The sequence below is a fragment of the Podarcis muralis genome, chromosome 3, assembly GCF_964188315.1.
Source record: "Podarcis muralis chromosome 3, rPodMur119.hap1.1, whole genome shotgun sequence".
Taxonomy (NCBI): Eukaryota; Metazoa; Chordata; class Lepidosauria; order Squamata; family Lacertidae; genus Podarcis; species Podarcis muralis.
This window is the reverse complement of record NC_135657.1, coordinates 112,768,526-112,789,934: the sequence shown is the minus strand read 5'-3', so window position 1 is coordinate 112,789,934 and position 21,409 is coordinate 112,768,526. Positions and strand designations below refer to the sequence as shown.

Genomic DNA, 21,409 nt, shown 5'->3' with positions numbered 1-21,409 from the left:
GACGTGCTTTCGAACTGCTAGGTTGGCAGGAGCAGGGACCGAGCAACGGGAGCTCACCCCGCCGCGGGGATTCGAACTGCCGACCTTCTGATCGGCAAGTCCTAGGCTCTGTGGTTTAACCCATAGCACCACCCGCGTCCAGTTGGCCTGATTAAGAAGGAAATTCCCTGCTATGTGGCAAATGGTAACATGCTTATTGAAAACCATGCTACTTCTGTTTCAAATGGCTCCCAGTGGACCCAGTTGAGTCTGAGGGTTGTGAAAGGCACTTTCCCAATAGGCAAATTAAGCACATAACACGGGGGTGATAGTCGCTGCTCTGAGTAGACCCACTGAAATCCATTGCACAAGAAACTTCAGCCTCTTGATTTCAATGGATCTACTCTGATCATGTGGGACGCAGGTGGCGCTGTGGGTTAAACCACAGAGCCTAGGACTTGCCAATCAGAAGGTTGGCGGTTCGAATTCCCACGACGGGGTGAGCTCCCGTTGCTTGGTCCGTGCTCCTGCCAACCTAGCAGTTCGAAAGCATGTCAATAGTGCAAGTAGATAAATAGGTACTGCTCCGGCGGGAAGGTAAACGGCGTTTCCGTGTGCTGCTCTAGTTCGCCAGAAGCGGCTTAGTCATGCTGGCCACATGACCCAGAAGCTGTACGCCGGCTCCCTCGGCCAATAAAGCGAGATGAGCGCCGCAACCCAAGAGTCGGCCACGACTGGACCTAACGGAGCTGGATAGCTCTGTTGGTTAGAGGGTAGTGTTGATAATGCCAAGGTTGCAGTTTAGGGTTCCCTTTACCTTTACTCTGATCATGACTAACATTGACTATCACTCATCGTGTATCATTTACGATCCATTAATGCTGCATTCAGAACAGAGGAACTGCTTTGGAAGAGTCCTGGATCTTCTAGAGATGGGTAGTTTTGCATGATCTGAAGGCTCACACCCCTTCTGGCTGCAGTCTTGATGAAGCAAACCAGGCCTGAGACTGCATTTAGCTCCATGGAATAAAGGCAAAGTCTGAAAGTTGTGTGATAGGGAAGAATTGCAGTGCCAACTGATCTCCAGAGAATTCAGCCCATTTTTTTCCTCTCTCAGGCCTCGAGGGAAACGGCATATGCCTGGGTGCACCTTGACTTTTGTGGAGGAAGCACCTATTTTCTTCGAGCTGAAAGACTGATTCGAGAATAAGATTATGCAGCTCTGGATAATAAGTGTTTAAATAAATCGTCAAGTTAATCGAAACAGAAGAGCCACGGAGAGGTGGAAAATGAGCTTGAATTAAAAATATTAAGGAACAGATGTGACATTTAAGTGAGCAGATTAATGGAATAATCTGTAAAAATGAAACTCTAGGGTAGGGGGAGAGTGCTGGGAGAGATATCCTTGCTGAAGCAGCAGTCTGTGGCGGAGTGTTTTATGAACAAGTTGCTGTGACGCTTAAAGCCTCAGCCCAAATACCTCATGTGCCCCATATGGCCTCCATCTCATTTCCACTGGTTCAAGTTACGCTAGTCATATTTCACTTCCAATTGCATTGCTCGATTATACAGTGGTTTTCCAACATCCATCTGCCGCTTACGGTCCTGAAATGTTTCTCGCGTATTAAGCTCATGCGGTAGCTGGCACTTCTTGCTTACATTAAAAGGCTTGTTTCCTTCCCGCTGCCATTTTTTCAGATGCCTCTTTCTGCCAAAGCCTTTTGCCTCGATAAGAACTGGAAATGTTCATTGCAGTTCACTGCAAGCCCAAAGGTGCATAACCGTTATTTTATATTCAACGAGGTCCTTACGCCTTTGCTGGCAATGGAAGTTTACATAAAGCCTACAAGAAACACTACTAAAAGCAGCAGAACAAAGAAAATAACTTGGCTGTGCTTGAAACCAGTATCTCTCTTTCGTGGTGCTACTGGTGGCGTCTTGCCTTGAAAGCAAATTTGCCGATGAACTTTCATTGGTCCATCTAGCCAAGCATTGTGTTTTCTGTGTTGGACGGGGTCTCTCCCAAGGCCTTGGAGTCCAGGGGTCAGCAACCTTTTTCGGCAGGGGGCCAGTCCACCGTCCCTCAGACCTTGTGGTGGGCCGGACTATATTTTGAAAAATAAAAATAAAAAAATGAACGAATTCCTATGCCCCACAAATAACCCAGAGATGCATTTTATTTTTTTAATTACTTTTTTATTCAAAATTTAAACAAAACATGTTATCCAGAAACATATCATCCTTATTCCCCCCCCCATTTTTCCTCCCTCCCCCCACCCTCCCACACAAAACCCACCCATCCGCACCCCCCGACTTCCCTCAGTTCCAGTCTTTGATTTCTCTAAAAATGCTGTTTTCTGCATGTTACAAAGTTGTATAGATCCTCAAACTATTTAGCGGATTATTATCAATAAAAAGTTTGTGGATGTTTATTCAAAACCAGCCAAGGAGTCCAGTTCGCTTTGTTGCGTCTTCAAATACTTTGTAAAGGGTTCCCATTCATCTTTAAAGTCACAGTTATCCTTGTCCCGTAGCTTGTATGTCAGTTTTGCCAGTTCTGCATAGTCCATCAATTTTTCTTGCCATGATTCTTTAGTTGGGGTTTCTTTAGTTGCCCCAACCCCAACCAGAGATGCATTTTAAATAAAAGCACACATTCTACTCATGTAAAAACATGCTGATTCCCAGACCATCCGTGTGCTGGATTGAGATGGTGATTGGGCCGCATCCGGCCCACGGGCCTTAGGTTGCCTACTCCTGACTCTCCATTCTCCTTATCAATTGCGAACGTTGCCTATCAAGAACAGAAAGCTTGATTTCTCTCCCTTCCTTGATCCTTCTCTTTCTGTCACATGATAACGCTTTTCCGTTTCCAGCATTACAAAAACACTTCCCTTCTTTCTTACTGAGACCTCAGCAAAGACACTGGTCTAGGGCCTGGCCGTTTCTCAATCTAACTGCAATCTTGTCCGCTTCTTCTGCTGACTTGCCTTCATCCATTCATGCCCACCCTGCATTTTGCTGCCTAAATCCTCCTCCTCTCTCATTGCTTTTTGTCATGGCCCTGAGGTCGGGCTCCCCCTCTCCGAGGGGATTTCCCTCGGAGCCAGGCCCAGATGGCCTTGCTGAAGGACACCTGTGCACTACCAGCCATGCACCAGTAACTCTCTGACCCAAGGAACCACTGTCTTCCTCCCCGCCATTTTGTTAGAGGTGGCGACTGCTAAAACAGTCTGAGCCTTCATCTCAAGGAAGAAGGAGCTAGCTGCTAAAAAAAGAGGTCACTTCCACACCACACATTTAAACCGCTCTCGTATCACTTCAAGAATTATGCCTGGTCTCCCTTTTCTTCATATGTAAGGGGGAAAGAACCTAAAGCTCTCCCACCGGCCTCACAAACCTGTCTGTGGAGAAACCCTATATGGACTGCCAATGTTTTAAGGCAATGTGAAATGTTGTCATGGGCTTGCTGCTATGCTCTTTTTCTTTGCTGTGACTATTGTATAATTTATTTTTAAAAAGCTGTTTAAATGGTCGTGATGGAAAGAATCATGGCTTCCTTCCAAAGAATCCTGGGAAATGTAGTTTGTTAAGGGTCTCCTAACAGCTCTCAGCACCCTTAACAAACTACAGTTCCCAAGATTCTTTGGCAGGAAGCCGCGATTCTTGAAGTGATAGGAGAGTGCCTTAAATGTGTGGGTTTGACCAGATTTGCAAGGTCTTGTTTAAGGCTCAGTCCCAAGTGGAATGCCTCTGAAACAACATTTTGGTTCGGCCCTTAGAGCAGGCCTGGTCAGACTTGGCCCTCCAGCTGTTTGGGGACTACAGTTCCCATCATCCTTGACTACTGGTCCTGTTAGCTAGGGATGATGGGAGTTGTAGTCCCAAAACAGCTGGAGGGCCAAGTTTGGCCATGCCTGCCTTAGAGTCTCCAGCCTTAAGCTCTCCATGGAGCCTAGCATCACCTCACCCTGTTTGCCCAAACCTGAATCCCCAAGCAGCCAAGGCCGTTGCTCACAGCAGAAGCTTTTTGAGGCAGCGTGGCATAGTGGTTAGAGTGTCAACCTGGGACTTTGGTGATGAAGGTTCAGATCCCTCCATGAAGGTCCCTGCGTGACCTTGGACCAGTCACTGACTCTCAGCGCCTGACCTAACTCACAGGGTTGTCGTCGGGATTAAATGAGGAGAGGGGGAAAGTGGGCATAAATGCAACAAACAAACGGGGTTCTTGCATGATCTGACTTCCAGCAAAAGCAAATCGGATATTGAGTGTAGCACCTCTTATTTTGACATTTAAAATAACCTAGCAAAGTCTCCTTCCCCCCCAAACTTAATTTAGATTGTGTTTCAAAGATTTTTTTAACAATTCAACTTCAAATTCAATACAAATTTAAAAGAATTTTTATAAACTGACCTCCCGCCCTCCTTCCCTTGGGGTTTCGATTCCTGCCCTTTCCTGCTGCATTATATAGCATACTTTCTATCTGTTGCTTTTCCCTTTCATCACAATTCGTTGTTCCTTTATTTTCGGCTTATTTCAGTTCATTACCTATTTCCCACCCGCAGTTATTATTTCAAATGAAATAATACGGACCTGGGTGGCGTTGTGGTCTAAACCACTGAGCCTCTTGGGCTTGCCGATCAGAAGGTCAGCGGTTCGAATCCCCGTGGCAGGGTGAGCTCCCATTGCTCTGTCCCAGCTCCTGCCACCCTAGCAGTTCAAAAGCACACCAGTGCGAGTAGATAAATAGGTACTGCTGTGGCAGGAAGGTAAGTGGCGTTTCCATGCGCTCGTTTCCGTCACGGTGTCCCGTTGTGCCAGAAGCAGTTTAGTCATGCTGGCCACACGACCCGGAAAGCTGTCTGTGGACAAACGCCGGCTCCCTCGGCCTGAAAGCGAGATGAGGGCCGCAACCCCAGAGTCGCCTTTGACTGGACTTCACCGTCCAGGGGTCCTTTGCCTTTTTTTTACCTTTGCTATTATTTCGAATGAAATAACCTCGTAAAGTCTTGATGCTCCATTTTGAGTGTTCCCGTGTGAACGGGGGACCCGGCGCACAAGATGTCGCAGAAGTTCCATGTGGTGGCATTGCGAGCTCACATGCTCTGGACTTGGGAGTTTCCAAATGGATACGCCCTTTGTCCCGTGCAACGATTTGGATGGGAAAATGGGGAGGAGGAAGCCTCAAGATTGTCGTGCTCCTCCTCTAGCCTCTTGCAGATGTTACACATCCTCCCTTGTGACTACGGAGGTGTAAACCAGACGCACCCTTTTGGTCTTTAGCCATTCTGTCCAGGAGGGAAACGCAAGAACGTCTTTCTTGCGCTGTAATGCTAAGGCGACCAAATTGTCTGATGAAATCCTATTAAGGCAAGACGATCCCTTCGCTATTGAGCATGCAACAGCTGGCAAGTAACTTCGTTGTTTCCGTTTGGGGGGGGGGGGGGTTCCTGTTTATTTCTGTAGACGTGCGTATTCCACACAGGTAAATACCATATTTTTCGCTCTATAGGCCGCACTTTTCCCCCTCCAAAAATTAAGGGGAAATGTGTGTGCGTCCTATGGAGCGAATGCAGGCTCCTTGGCTTCAGTGATAGCAACGCAAAGCCTCTGAAGCGCAGAGGGAGCACTCCCCCCACGCTCCGGAGGCTACGTGTTGCTTTCGCTGAAGGCTGGAGAGGGAGCGCACGCGTTGCTTTCGCTGAAGGCTGGAGTCAGTGCGCACTGACCTCCTCGCTCTCCAGGCTTCAGGGATAGCCGCCTGAAGCCTTTGGAGCGCAGCGGGACCTCGTGCTGCGCTCCAGAGGCTTCGGGTTCCTTTTGCTGAAGCCGGGAGAGCAAGACTCTCCTGGCTTCAGCAGAGGGAGAGCTGCGCAGCGCCCCTTCAGCGAAGCGGGAGGAGAAATGGAAGGGGCTCCGTTTCTCCTGCCGCTTCGCTGAAGGGGCGCTGAACAGAGAGGGGGAGAATTGTTTTTTATTGTTCTCCCCCTCTAAAACAAGGTGCGTCCTATGGTCGGGTGCGCCCAATAGAGCGAAAAATACGGTATATACTCTGTGTGAGAAATGGAACTAGAGCTGCTTGCATTTTCAGTCAGCAGGTGGCGCCTTGCGAGGCAAAATAAACATGGACGCTTTAGAGTGATAGCAATAGGACTCAAGGGCTTCGTTTAAAACCTTGCAGTATCTTTCTCAGAGTAACCTGCCCTGCAATTGTCTTTTGTAGAAGTTGGATTGCAGCAAAATTTACAGGACACCGAAGTATCTCTGAGCCTAATGAGTTCCATTTCTCTTCCCAGCAACCCCAAAATACAAGTCGCTGCGATTGAGGGAGGCGCTTTGCAAAAACTGCTGGTGATTTTGGCCACAGATCAGCCCCTGGCTGTGAAGAAAAAGGTAAGGGGAGAGCAATATGTGCTTGGCTGTCTTTCAGGAGCAACTTGGATAATTGCATTTTGGACGAGAACGCCTGTAGACCTCTGTAGGTGGACGTACGTAGACCTAAGGCTAGGTTGTGTTTTGGCTGTGCAAACAGATCAGGCCAGTGCACCGAACAAGCGTCACCCCTCAAATTAAAAATGGTTGCATCCCATCACTGGACAGCTAAGTTTAGCTCCTTAGGCTGCAATCTTCCTCCTGCAGTAGCCAGACCTAGTCATTTCCAGACTTGATAATCTCACTTAATTTGAGAGGGCCGGTTATCTGACGTGCTTTTGCACAGCTGTAGTATCAGACCACTTAGAGAGGCACCTGTCCCAGTGGTTCCCAGTATATGTTAGATTGAAAATGACACTATGGAGAGAAAATACTATATTATATATATTTTCGTGCTGAATTAGTTCAGTGTTGGGTGCTTGTAGAAGATGGGTTTTGCAGGACTATTTTGCAACCTTATCAGGATTGCAAATTTACTCAGGAAGTTGGTTATCCTCTGCCGCCTTTTGTACGTCACGTGTGTAGGTCCGAGCACATTTTTCTCCTTGTGGGATCTGAAAAAAATGTCCTTCCTATTCCTCCGTGAGCCAAATTCTCAGTCAGCTACAATCTAAAGCACGCCCCAGAGCTCCAATGCTGTATTTTGAAATAAAATTAGCTTTGAGAGAGCAGGAAACAGTGAAATTGGAGTATGTGTGGCCTAGAGATATATTAGAGGCCACATTAACACGTTTCCCCCTTCCACACACTTTTTGTTGGGTTCTCCTCTGTCCTGTAATCTTAATAGGATCCCAAGATAAGGAAAAGCAAGTATATCTAGGTTCCACCTCCGATTGGCAAAACTGGGCACTTGATTAGTTCAAACAAATTTTGACGGCGATCAGAAGGTTCAAACATGTGCCCTCTGAATGTAGCTCGGTTGGTTAGAGCATGGTGCTGATGATGGCAAGGCTGCGGGTTTGATCCTGGTATGGGAACAGCTGCATATTCCTGCAGTTGCAGGGGGTTGGACTAGAGGAGAAGAAGAAGAAGAAGAGTTTGGATTTGATATCCCACTTTATCACTACCCGAAGGAGTCTCAAAGTGGCTCACATTCTCCTTTCCCTCCCTCCCCCACAACAAACACTCTGTGAGGTGAGTGGGGCTGAGAGACTTCAGAGAGGTGTGACTAGCCCAAGGTCACCCAGCAGCTGCATGTGGAGGAGCGGAGACGCGAACCCAGTTCACCAGATTACGAGTCTACCGCTCTTAACCACTACACCACACTGGTCCTCGGGGTCTCTTCCAACTCTACAATTGGGTGAAAGTCCAACATTTCATAAGAATGTAGGGAGGGCATGCTGCCTCTGTTAACTGGAGTCAATGTATAGCCATCATGTGCAAGGGTCTTTATGTACAGTGGTGCCTTGGGTTAAGAACTTAATTTGTTCTGGAGGTCTGTTCTTAGCCTGAAACTGTTCTTAACCTGAAGCACCACTTTAGCTAATGGGGCCTCCTGCTGCCACCGCGCCACGGGAGCACGATTTCTGTTCTCATCCTGAAGCAAAGTTCTTAACCTGAGGTACTATTTCTGGGTTAGCGGAGTCTGTAACCTGAAGCGTATGTAACCTGAAGTGTATGTAACCCGAGGTACCACTGTATTTCAGTTGTCTTTAGTTCTTACGTTGTGCTAATTGAATTTATTCTCTGCTGCAATACTACTACTACTAATAACAACAACAACAACAATAATAATAATAATTTGAGCATGGCTATTCTCTGGGAATTATAAAGAAAGCGCAATTGCATGCTCTTTCCTGGGTTATGTTGCCATTTGCTAGGATTGGCTTTTTGTGATTGCGACCGCAGCACCGAGGCCCTTTTGAAAGGCAAGGCGCTCTCATTGCGTGGTCTGTTTTCTGGAGCGCTGCAGGGCAGATTGCCTTGTATGGTACAGACTTTCAGAAAGGAAACCTAACTCAGCCCACTGGCAGGCTTGAATTTCGGAGGCTAACGAACATCGGAGTAGACATTCAGGGGATGAGATAATTGCTTCATGCAGTTCAGTAATCCGCCTCCAGCAATGACCAATATCGGATGCTTTTGTAAGGGGCAAGGCCTGATAACGCCCCCAGCTAAATGTTCAGGACTGATGGGCCCGAGAGGGTCTGTGCTTTGCTGCTTCTTCAGCGATCAATTTATTCCCTGGTGCATGAGATCCAGTTACTCTTATCTTATCCAGCAGAGTTACAGTTGTTATTGCCAGCCACAAATGTTCCCCCATAAACCTCCGAGCCTCTGCGTTGAATTCAGAGACCCTTTTGCAACAGCAGAGTAAATAGGTATCGCCTTGTATTAATTCGCGAGGCTCTACTGTATTCAGGGCTGCGCTGCCAAGAATGTTACAAAGGCTGCCCTGGGGTACGTCTCCTATCTCCCCGTGTTTAGAACCCCGAGTTTCTCTGGATGTGTGCTTGCCACAGGGAAACAAAAAATGGTACAAGAGACTGATGGATAGGTTCATGTAACAGTGAAATGCTTCCCGAGGGAGAATCCCTCACTAGATGCAGACCCTTATATAAAGCTGAAATATATTTACGGCATGTTCCTGAAAGCTGCACTGAGTGTATTGTTAATCTGACAAATTGTTCTAACCGTCTCCTAGAGGGAAGGGAGGCAGAGAGTGGAGAACATCCTCGTTCAGTCCACCAAAGTTACTTTATTGCAGTATATTGTCCTTTTTGTTTTTTTGTTTTTAATGTTTGTCTCCATCTCAGCTGTTTAGCAGCATCCTCATAGTAGAGGGGTGTGTGTTTGTGTTTTGAATTTCTTCTTCTTCCTCTTCCTCCTCCTCCTCCTCCTCCTCCTCCTCCTCCACCTCCTCCACCACCTCCATTTTACTGCACTAGAGGGCTTGTTCTGCAAATTGCTTCGAGAACCAATGTGCTACATTGGAGACCAGGGTTCAAATCCCCACTCAGCCATGAAACTCACTGGGTGACTTTGGGCCAGTCACTGCCTCTCAGACTAATCTGCCTCACGTGGTTGTTGTGGGGATTAAACGAAGAAGGGAAGAACCTTTTGTGGTGATCACACAGGGTCCCCAGACATTCAACGGTCTATTGATCCCTGCGCCACCACTGTGCTCGCTTCCCCGCTGCCACCAACCCGTTACTCTCGGGTAAAACACTGAGTCCAGACAGTTGTTAAAAGTGAACCAAATAAACAAGTTTATTTTATAAGCATTAACAAGTTTATGGTTTCTCAGATAATATTCCTGTCATTTTCTTAACTTTAGTTTCTTTGCCGGCCTATACCTTCCTAATACCTTCTGACAGATTATCTCAACTGTTTGACTGACTCCTCTTAACAGATTCTCTCACTCTCTCACATCAGACTAGCCTAACCCACAGACTTATCCCCTCTGTCTCTTCTCTAACTCCAGACTGACTTCTCAACAACTCTAACTCTAACTCCTAACTCCTCCCCTTGGGTTCCCATTGGTTAGTCATTTTACAATTAGTTAACCCTTTCCTTATGAACCCAGTATGATGTCACACACCTAGGAGGGCAAACGCCACACCATGTAGTGCCACCTTGAGCTCCTTGAAGAAAAGGCTGGGATAGAAATGCAATAAACACACAAATAAAGATAAATATTCACACCATGCTCACTGCTGACTGGTTCTCCCAAGTTGCAAAGTACAGTGGTACCTCGGGTTACAGACGCTTCAGGTTACAGATGCTTCAGGTTACAGACTCCGCTAACCCAGAAATAGTACCTCAGGTTAAGAACTTTGCTTCAGGATAAGAACAGAAATTGTGCTCCGGCAGCAGGAGGCCCCATTAGCTAAAGTGGTACCTCGGGTTAAGAACAGTTTCAGATTAAGAACGGACCTCCAGAACGAATTAAGTTCTTAACCCGTGGTACCACTGTACTTGCTGAACACCTCTTGTGATGGTTTGACCCCTGAGAGCCAGAGTGGTGTAGTGGTTAAGAGCAGTGGACTCGTAATCTGGTGAACCGGGTTCGCGTCTCCGCTCCTCCACATGCAGCTGCTGGGTTACCTTGGACTAGTCACACTTCTTTGAAGTCTCTCAGCCCCACTCACCTCACAGAGTGTTTGTTGTGGGGGAGGAAGGGAAAGGAGAATGTTAGCTGCTTTGAGACTCCTTCAGGTAGTGATAAAGCGGGATATCAAATCCAAACTCTCCTCCTCCTCCTCCTCTTCTTCTCTACGGCCTCCTAAAGAAGCTACATAAGAAGGCTCATTAATAAGCTGTAGCTCACATCCTACCGCAAGCTTGCCTTGGAGACAGGCTGCTGTAAAAGGATTGGTTCTAACTCTTGCTGGGTCCTGAGGAGGTATGGGGATTTTAACCCCAAGGACTTCAGGCCAGCCTAATTAACCTGTCCAGGTGTCTCAAGCCCCTTGGCGCGCGCTAAGATCCTGGAAAACAGCTTGTGCAGAATATTTCTGTGTCGATGCTTCGGAATGTCTCCATTGCAGGCAAGCAGCCCTGGTAAGGAGGGATCCCCTGATTGTCTGTGACTGTGTCCTTCCTTGCCCCAACACACACAAACACACAGCAGCTGGAGAAAATAGCAAGGGGTGATTGACATGTGACTTTGTGGGAAAACAGCTCTGAAGAATTGTAAAAGGGAAAGGGGAATCGCTAGTAAGGGCCACAAGAGAGGGCGAGACGTGGCCAGAAAGGGAGGACGTTGCAAGATGTCTCGCTAGGAAGTCAGATTCGTAGGTTTTTCGTGAGGTATACGTCCTCCAGCAAAACCAAATAATAAAAAAGGGCTGCTAGCGACTGTGTGTAGTCTGCAAAGGGGCACTCCTTTTTATGAGGCAGCAGTTTGGGTGAGGAACTGGCAGACCTGACACTACCTGCCCACCCTCCACACAGAATTTCTTCCTATCCCTGCTCTGAACAAAAGGAAGATTGGATCAGCACTCGTTGGGACTGTGCCTTGCATTAGCATTTAACCCAGGGCGCGGTGCTTAAAGGTAAAGGTAAAGGGACCCCTGACCATTAGGTCCAGCCGTGGCCGACTCTGGGGTTGCGGCGCTCATCTCGCTTTACTGGCCGAGGGAGCCAGCGTACAGCTTCCGGGTCATGTGGCCAGCATGACTAAGCCGCTTCTGGCGAACCAGAGCAGCGCACGGAAATGCCGTTTACCTTCCCGCTGGAGTGGTACCTATTTATCTACTTGCACTTTGACGTGCTTTTGAACTGCTAGGTTGGCAGGAGCAGGGACCGAGCAACGGGAGCTCACCCCGTCGCAGGGATTCGAACCGCCAACCTTCCGATCAGCAAGTCCTAAGCTCTGTGGTTTAACCCACAGCGCCATCCGCATCCCTTAACACCCCTCAAAATTCCAGTACAGCGAGAACATGATTGAGATTTACTTCCCACTGATTTGCGGTGCAGTGGGAATTGAAACATCACAGCCTGGCTTTGCTGCAGCCTCTGGTCCCATCACCTCCTGGCAAATAGAAGGGGAAGAAATGGAGGCAGTGAGAGATTTTACTTTCTTGGGGTCTATGATCACTGCAGATGGTGACAGCAGCCACGAAATTAAAAGACGCCTGCTTCTTGGGAGAAGGGCAATGACAGGCCTAGACAGCATCTTGAGAAGTAGAGACATCACCTTGCCAACAAAGGTCCGTATAGTTAAAGCCATGGTTTTCCCAGTAGTGATGTATGGAAGTGAGAGCTGGACCATAAAGAAGGCTGATCGCCGAAGAATTGATGCTTTTGAATTATGGTGCTGGAGAAGACTCTTGAGAGTCCCATGGACTGCAAGAAGATCAAACGCATCCATTCTGAAGGAAATCAGCCCTGAGTGCTCACTGGAAGGACAGATTGTGAAGCTGAGGCTCCAGTACTTTGGCCACCTCATGAGAAGAGAAGACTCCCTGGAGAAGACCCTGATGCTGGGAAAGATGGAGGGCACAAGGAGAAGGGGGCGACAGAGGACGAGATGGTTGGATAGTGTTCTTGAAGCTACCAGCATGAGTTTGACCAAACTGCGGGAGGTAGTGGAGGACAGAGGTGCCTGGCGTGCTCTGGTCCATGGGGTCACGAAGAGTCGGACACGACTAAACGACTAAACAACAACAACAAAGATAAAGAAGAGGAGGAGGAGGAAGAAGAAGAAGAAGCACCCGCTAAATTGCTGGAGAGAAAGTAATAGAGGAAGAAGCTGAACTGGAGGGGACAGGACGCTGCGTGCTCATTTCTTCCTAGAAAGAGCACGGGAAGACGTTTAACATTGGCTGTCGAGGGCAAGCCGGGAGCTCTGATTTCCTGGGACTCTAACCAGAGGGCACCATCTTCCACGTTTTATAATACATGCAGAAGAGCCAAAGGAGTTCCACAGTCCTCGGGTTGTATGCGGTTTCCATCAGAAATGTCACCCTGAAATTGTGTCTAAATAAAATTCTTTCCAGAGAGCTTTACTGGGATCTCTCCTATGGCTGCTAATTGAAACATGTGGAAAGGCTCTGTGTCTCTCCACGCAGACCCAGCCTCATGCTACGCAGCTCAGAACGCCTAACGTTTCCCTGCTCTTCCATCTGATCAAAGTCCCTTCCTTCCACTTGGCTTCTTCTAGCTTTCAAAAGTGCCCCCCTTCTATGTAGCTTCATAAAAATGGGAAGAGGCAGAACTTGTATTCTACTAATACAACTACTACTAGTACAGTGGTACCTCAGGTTACAGATGCTTCAGGTTACATACGCTTCAGGTTACAGACTCTGCTAACCCAGAAATAGTATCTCGGGTTAAGAACTTTGCTTCAGGATGAGAACAGAAATTGCGCGGCGACAGCGGAAGGCCACGTTAGCTAAAGTGGTGTCTCAGGTTAAGAACAGTTTCAGGTTAGGAGAAGCAGGACTAAGATGTGGAGATATGCTTCAGAGATCCAGACCGTGGAGAACTCCGAGAAATTAATAAATACAATTTGGACTATAATTTTTTTATTTTATTTTATTGTAGTTTTTTATTTTCATTGAAGTATTATGATTGGATATTCAATTGGATGTTTTTTTACTGGAAAATCAATAAAAAATATTTTTTAAAAAAAGAACAATTCAGGTTAAGAACGGACCTCCAGAATGAATTAAGTTCTTAACCCGAGGTACCACTGTAGTAGTAACAACAACAACAACAACAACAATAATAATAATAATTTATTATTTGTACCCTGCCCATCTGGCTGGGTTTCCCCAGCCACTCTGGGCGGCTTCCAACAAAGATGAAAAATACACTAAAATGTCACATATTAAAAACTTCCCTGAACAGGGCTGCCTTCAGATGTCTTCTGAATGTCAGGTAGTTGTTTATCGCTTTGACATCTGATGGGAGGGTGTTCCACAGGGCGGGCGCCACCACCGAGAAGGCCCTCTGCCTGGTTCCCTGTAACTTGGCCTCTCGCAGCGAGGGAACCGCCAGAAGGCCCTCGGAGCTGGACCTCAGTGTCCGGGCAGAACGATGGGGGAGGAGACGCTCCTTCAGATATACTGGACCGAGTAATAATAATAATAATAATAATTTATTGAAAGATTTTTATAATAAGAGAAAAGGAAGGAAGGAAAGAAGAAAACCTAGCATTGGTGATGGAGAAGAGATAGCTGTGCGAGGGAAGAGAGCCTGTTTTCTCCTCGGTCTGCCTAGGGGGTGGGGGTCTGTAAAAGTCTGCAAAATATTGTGAAGCCAGTAGAGAATGCCAGGTGCCTGGGCATTTTCAGAAACCAAAAAGTATTGTTATTTATAAATGACTGTTATTATAATCTTTGAGGCCGTGTCCCGGAGCGAAAACCTCTTTAGTGGGTTCCTTCAGACTCTGGCTCTACGAATTCCCCAAAGCGAAACCGTGATGAAAATACAGTGGTACCTCGGGTTACATACACTTCAGGTTACAGACTCCGCTAACCCAGAAATATTACCTCGGGTTAAGAACAGGATGAGAACAGAAATCGTGCTCCAGCAGCGTGGTGGCAGCGGGAGGCCCCATTAGCTAAAGTGGTGCTTCAGGTTAAGAACAGACCTCTGGAATGAATTAAGTACTTAACCCGAGGTACCACTGTATAGACAAATTGTTTATTAGGGGCATTGGAGGTGTCGGGGGGCACGTGTCGGAGGAGTTGTGCGGGAAAGCTTTTGGTAGACCAGAAGCGTCTCCAACGCCCTTGTTGTGTTTTGTTCCCAGGCTCTCTTTGCTTTGTCGTCCATGTTGCGGCAGTTCCCCTACGCTCAGCAGCAGTTCCTCAAGCTTGGAGGCCTTCAAGTGCTTCGGCATCTCTGCACAGAGAAAGGGACGGAGATGTTGCACATCCGCATTGTGACGCTTCTCTATGACTTAGTCGTGGAAAAGGTAAGCGGAGCTGTTGTGCGGCACAGATAAGCGGGAGTAATAATAATAATAATAACTTTTATTCGTACCCCGCCCTCCCCAGCCAAGGCCGGGCTCAGAGCGGCTAACAACAGTAAAATAATACAGCATTCTAAAATCATTTCATTATAAAATCAGTTCAAGTCAAATCAAATAATAAAAATAAGTTGAATGAATACAACTTAAAAACAAGATTAAAATACAACAATAAAATATTGAAACAATAAAATATTAAAATGCAGCCTCATCACAGGAGGAGAAAGGAAAAGGAAAGAGGGGGAAGGAATCAAATTGGCTCCAAACCAAAGGCCAGGCGGAACAACTCTGTCTTACAGGCCCTGCGGAAAGAAATCAGATCCTGCAGGGCCCTGGTCTCATGAGGCAGAGTGTTCCACCAGGCCGGGGCCAGTGTTGAAAAGGCCCTGGCTATGGTTGAAGCCAATCTAACTTCCTTAGGGCCTGGGACCACTAGGGTGTTGCTATTTATGGACCTTGAGGCTCTCCGTGGGGCATATCGGGAGAGGCGGTCCCCGGGTATTTATTTATACCCCGCCCATCTGGCTGGGTTTCCCCAGCCACTCTGGGCGGCTTCCAACAGAACACTAAAATACAATAATAGTGAGGATGAGTCAGGTGTCCCTGGAAGGAGAAATTCATCCAAACCCTCCTTTTAGCCGGGGGGGGGGGGGGAGAGAGAGAGAGAATGAGAGCTGTATTTTCATCACTACGGGAGTAGAAGAACTGGAACGGTGGAGCCGAATAAGTGTGACCTCCTTCCATTGGCAGGTGGCTGTTCATCTGTCAGTCACCTGGCACCACGACGGCATCAGGTGGCAACTTGCTAGAGTCTCCCCAGCTCTCATCCATTTTCAAAATGATTCACCTAACACCCCTCACAGGAATCCTGCAAGTTAGGGCATTATCACTGTTTCCCTGCGAGAAGGTGGCTGGCTTCCCGCTGCCACCTGGCTAATTCGTCCAAAGACAGAAATTCAGACTAAGTCTTCCAGAATTGCAGCTCTGAATCTGTTTGCTCAAACCTCGTGTGTCTCCTCTGGAAAAGGCAATTATCTTGCTCTGTATCGATGACTCATCATTGCCCAGAATCTCTTTACAGGGAAAACTTTGAAAAAGCCGTGGACGATTGCATTTGGCATGCCGCGATGCGGCAAGTTACAAATTAGAGGCCATCCTCTGAATGCATTATTCTGTTTATTGAATACTTCCTTTTTCTACAGCTCAGTAGTGTGACAATTAGGGATGCGGGTGGCGCTGTGGGTTAAACCACAGAGCCTAGGGCTTGCCGGTCAGAAGGTTGGCGGTTCGAATCCCTGCGACAGGGTGAGCTCCCGTTGCTTGGTCCCTACTCCTGCCAACCTAGTAGTTCGAAAGCACGCCCCCCCCAAAGTGCAAGTAGATAAATAGGTACCACTCCGGCGGGAAGGTAAACGGCGTTTCCGTGCGCTGCTCTGGTTCGCCAGAAGCGGCTTAGTCATGCTGGCCACATGACTAGAAGCTGTACGCCGGCTCCCTCGGCCAATAAAGCGAGATGAGCGCCGCAACTCCAGAGTCGGCCACAACTGGACCTAATGGTCAGGGGTCCCTTTACCTTTACGTAGTGTGACATTTTCGTACATAGGCTTGTTTAGTGCACAGATGGGGGAACTCTGTGGCCCTCCACATATGAGGTTCGACTCCCCAACCTTCATCGCCCTCGGCCAGCAAGGTGCAAAGGTCAGAACGATGGGAGATCAGCTGTAGAGCAATGACTTATGGAGGACAGAAGGTTCTCCACTCTTAATTTAGTGCATGGCTGACATCACCTGCTGGAAGTTTCATCCAATTCCTCAGCTGATGATGGAAGGAGATGAAGACTGCATCTCAAGGTGCAGATGAACCTGCCTATGTTGTTTAACCCATTGCAGATGAGCTTGGGCACGCCTACTTCCTCAAAAGCCATTGGCTTAATAATAATAATAATAATAATAATAATAATAATAATACAGTCATACCTCAGGTTCAATGTGCTTCAGGTTGAGCGCTTTTGGTTGTGCTCCATGGCAACCTGGAAGTAACGGAGTGCATTACTTTCGGGTTTCGCTGCTCGCAGATGTTCAAAATGACGTCACACGCATGTGTGGAAGCGGCAAAACACAGCACGCGCAGACGCGTCGTCGCATCTTACGTTCTATTCAGGATGCGAACGGGGCTCTGGAACGGATCCCGTTCGCATACTGAGGTACCACTGTAATAATAATTTTATTTATACCCCGCCCATCTGGCTGGGTTTCCCAACCACTCTGGTCGGCTCCCAACAGAGGACTAAAAACAGAACAAAACACCAAACATTAAAAGCTTCCCTAAACAGGGCTGCCTTCAGATGTCTTCTAAAAGTCAGATAGTTGTTTATTTCCTTGACATCTGGTGGGAGGGCGTTCCGCAGGGCGGGCGTCACCACCAAGAACGCCCCGACACCCACCCGCCCCTTGTCCCCCCAAAAAAAACAGTACTTCTGTCTTGTCAGGATTCAACCTCAATCTGTTAGCTGCCATCCATCCTCCAACCTCCTCCAGGACCTTCACCGCCTTCACTGGTTGTGATTTGATAGAGAGGTAGAGCTTCACCTTGCACTTCTGTGCATCAAATTCATGATATGGCAAGTAGGAAAGGCCAGGAGGGGTGGCAGAGTTGGCAAGTCTTGCAAAGGGCATGTGAGTGAGTGCGCTTTCGCCACACCTCGAGTCTCTCGGGCCTGAATGGCCCCCTGGCTTTGCAGAATGCATTGCTGCTGTTCTGCTTGCCCTTTTGGCTTATGCACCCACTTCATCATCTAGCACCCTGTTTTCTGCAGCTGCTGCAAACACGACTGTGGCGTGCTGCCTGCGTTGGGCTATTCCCAACGTGCAGGTTACAGCGAGGCATCTCAGGAAGTCTTTAGCGCAGCCCAGGATGCGGGGGAGCATGGCATGTTCCCAGGGCGCGTTCCCCTATAATTTGGCTGATTTGACTCTGTTTCGATGGGTTGAGAAGAGCAATCTTCCTTAATGATAATATACTAGCTAGGAGATCCTTGCGATTAAGATCTAATTAATGAAGCACATATATAGCAATTACCACAGGAGGCTGCCAAGTTAAAAAAAAAGCACAGGAATGCTTAAAAAATAATAATACAGCACCCCAACTCCCTGAGTTTTGTGTCTCGCAGCACCGTGCTGTAAGCAACCCTTTTATTGCACATGGCTGGCCAGCTGGCCGTGCCAATCCGTGAGTCTTGTCGCTGGAGCTCAGCTTCTTGGCTGCGTCCACGTTGATTCTTCCTGTGGAAGAAGAAGAGCCATTTCCCCTTTGACTACCACTGTGGTAGCCCTGATCTAGCAGGGGGAGCTCGATAATTGTACAGCATAATGGGGTTTTTTTGGGGCGGGGGTTGGGGGGAGCTCCCTGTGTGGGAAAAGCCTGCTTCCTCCTTCTTCTTCACACCTACCATATTTTTCGCTCCATAAGACGCACCAGACCATAAGGCGCACCTACTTTTTTTTGGGGGGGGGGAATTCAAGAAAAAAAAATATATGCAGCTCTTGGGGGCTTTTGCAGGAGGTGGAAGAAGTGAGAGAGCCTCGTTCTGTCCTTTCCCCCACATCCCGCAAAAGCCAGGGATAGCCGTGCGAAGCCTCCGCAGAGCAGTGGGATGAAGGGTCCCCGCTGCCCTGCGGAGGCTTCGCGGGCTACCCCAGAGCTGCTCGACCCAAAGAGCAGGTCGGGGAGCAACGGAAAGGCTTGTGGGGCTGGCGGTGGGGAAAGCCGAGCTTCCCTCACCGCCAGCCCCGGGAAACCGGAAAGCTGTGTGCAGCCTTTCCACTGCTCCCGAAGCTTGTGGGGCTGGCGAGGGAAGCCCGGGTCCCCCCCTCCCAGCCCCAGGGACCACACATTCGCTCCATAAGACGCACAGACATTTCCCCTTAGGTTTTAAGAGGAAAAAAGTGTGTCTTATGGAGCGAAAAATGCGGTAACTGCTGCCGCTTCCTCGTGGAACCAACAGAAGGATGAAATAGATCGGACTAGGGACTCGGCTACACTAGCAAAGAAAAGGCGCTTTATGTGCGTTGTATATGCATTATACCACTGTGACACCAGATGGCGCTGTAGAGTTTTTGCCAACCCAATTTCTCATGCAAAGTTCACAACGCATTTAACTGAAACGCTTCTTTGATGTGTCTAGATCCAGCCCAGGTTGCGGCCAGCTTCTGGTCTGGTCGATTTCAATCCTTAGAGGAGCTTCTCCTTTCCTTTCCTTTAAGGGCTACAGGAGACTAGGCATCCACATCGTGGATGTTTGCAAATTGGATTTCAAAACAGCAAAAGGCCCGGTGATAAAACTGCTAGCACATTTGCGAAGCGAAGCAGCGTCCGAGGTGGTTGAAATAAATAAGAGAACTTGACGATGACTGTTTTGTTGAAGAATGGAAGCCTTTTTCAGACTGTTTAAAGAAATATATACACCGTATTTTTCGCTCCCTAAGACACACCTGACCATAAGATGCACCTAGTTTTTAGAGGAGGAAAACAAGAAAAAAAATATTCTGAATGAAACAGTGGATGTATGATTTTTGTGGTTCATGCTGTGGCAGCCTCTTTTATCGCTAGAGTCCCTTATCTCCCCTCCTGATTGCTTGCTGATCAGCTGCTAAGCGGCTTTGTTTCAACACCCCATTCCCTCTTTCTAAAAATAAAAAAAAAAGCACAATCTGCTGTTCACCCCTGGGCAATTGGGCTCCAGGGACCACGCATTCGCTTCATAAGACGCACAGACATTTCCCCTTACTTTTTAGGAGGGAAAAAAGTGTGTCTTATGGAGCGAAAAATACGGTAAATATGATGAATTCACGAGCAGAATTTGAAATAGGAGCAACAGAAGGAATGAGAGAATACAGCATTGAAGATATTGGGCAGAAGGGGTGGGTGGGAAAAGAAATTAAAACATCATGGAAAATGGGATGGGAAGTTGGAAGAAGACGGATTTATGTATTAAGTATATATGTTATACTTGGGACAAGGGTGGCGCTGTGGGTTAAACCACAGAGCCTAGGATTTGCTGATCAGAAGGTTGGCGGTTCAAATCCCCGTGACGGGGTGAGCTCTCGTTGCTCGGTCCCTACTCCTGCCAACCTAGCAGTTCCAAAGCATGTCAAAGTGCAAGAAGATAAATAGGTGCCGCTCCGGCGGGAAGGTAAACGGCGTTTCCGTGCGCTGCTCTGGTTCGCCAGAAGCGGCTTAGTAATGCTGGCCACATGACCTGGAAGCTGTACGCCGGCTCCCTCGGCCAGTAAAGTGAGATGAGCACTGCAATCCCAGAGTCGGCCACGACTGGACCTATTGGTCAGGGGTCCCTTTACCTTACTATATATGTTAAGCTTTTGAAAAATTAACAAAAAGTTATTACCAAAATAAAATAAAATAAATGAAAGTGCAGGATAATAATTTTAAGGAACTTGATTGCAGCTGTCGCTCAAGGACTCGCCGGATGACGACGACCAGTTCCGGGAGAGAGCCCAGCAGTACAGCCAAGTGATCTTGCTCCCAGCCATTGTCGAACAAGGCTGGTGCGGGATAATTCCTAACCTCCTGAGGATGCCAGAGCACGATGCCAGGGAGAAGGTTTTGAAGACCGTGCATGTGCTGCTAGCTTCCTGCAGGGACAGCTACAAAGCAGATCACAGCCTCAGCCATACACTGAGCCTCCTTCGCCAAGAATACGAAGTGCTGGCGGCGGACGAACAAAAGGAAGGGGAAGACGACGGCTATTTTAAGGAAGTCCTCAGCTCTATAAATAGCCTGGCCCAGCAGCTGAAATGAAGACTTTACCCTAGCCTTGCTGAGACGTTCGCTGGTAAATTTGGGGACGTTGCGCGGAATAAACCACTGAACAAACCTTTTGGCTTTGTGCAGTCCCTTAGGTGGCGAGTAAGCCCATGCGCTCGTTACAGAGCGAAGACTAGCTTCGTATGTGCAGTTGATGGTGTGTTTTATTTCTGGAAATCGCCATAAGAAGCAGGTTTAAGGTGTCCCTGCAGTCGTCGCCTGCGAAAAGAAGAGCCTCGCATTTCAAAACAACTCTCTGAAGGGGATATGGTCTTTACAAAGGAGTTCAGCCAGTGCATGGAGTTGGTTAGAGCAAGTCTGCTGCCTTAGTCACGTCAATAGAAATATTTTTAGAATGTGAGTATTAAGAGGGCGAGTGTATCCTACTCTTTTCTTATTTGGAAAGCCAACTTCCTGTGAAAAAAAGATTTTACTCAAAATGTGCAAGATGCTTTCTTTAACTGTTGTCTTTTTCCTGTGTATTTTCGAAGCCAGTTCCAGCTTTCTGGTTTTTGTCCGTAGTTCCGTTGTTAAAAAACATTCTTCGGTTAGTCCAACACTTGATTTTGATCTTCCAGCTGGAACCCGAGAGTAAAGGGGACTGAACGGTGGATTGTGTAGAAAGGTTTCACTCCCCAAAAACTCATCTAGCTCAAATTATTTTTCAAACTATGTTCTGCGGGCTCCTCCTTGGCTGTTTGTCAGGCAAATCCTCAGGTGAAAAGATCGGTAATAATAATAATAATAATAAT

General features: G+C 47.7%; 1 protein-coding gene across 2 annotated transcripts in view; it reads left to right on the top strand.

Annotated features, from left to right (window-relative positions):
* SIL1 (SIL1 nucleotide exchange factor) overlaps positions 1–21,097 on the top strand; it is a 65,643-nt gene extending 44,546 nt beyond the window's left edge. For both annotated transcript variants that reach the window (XM_077926485.1, XM_077926484.1), the window contains 3 exons: positions 6,277–6,373; positions 14,616–14,780; positions 20,298–21,097. In XM_077926485.1, coding sequence (XP_077782611.1) covers positions 6,277–6,373; positions 14,616–14,780; positions 20,298–20,651 — 616 coding nt within the window. In that variant the 3' untranslated portion in view covers positions 20,652–21,097. The remainder of the gene's footprint in view (positions 1–6,276; positions 6,374–14,615; positions 14,781–20,297) is intronic.
* Positions 21,098–21,409: the final 312 nt, after the last annotated feature.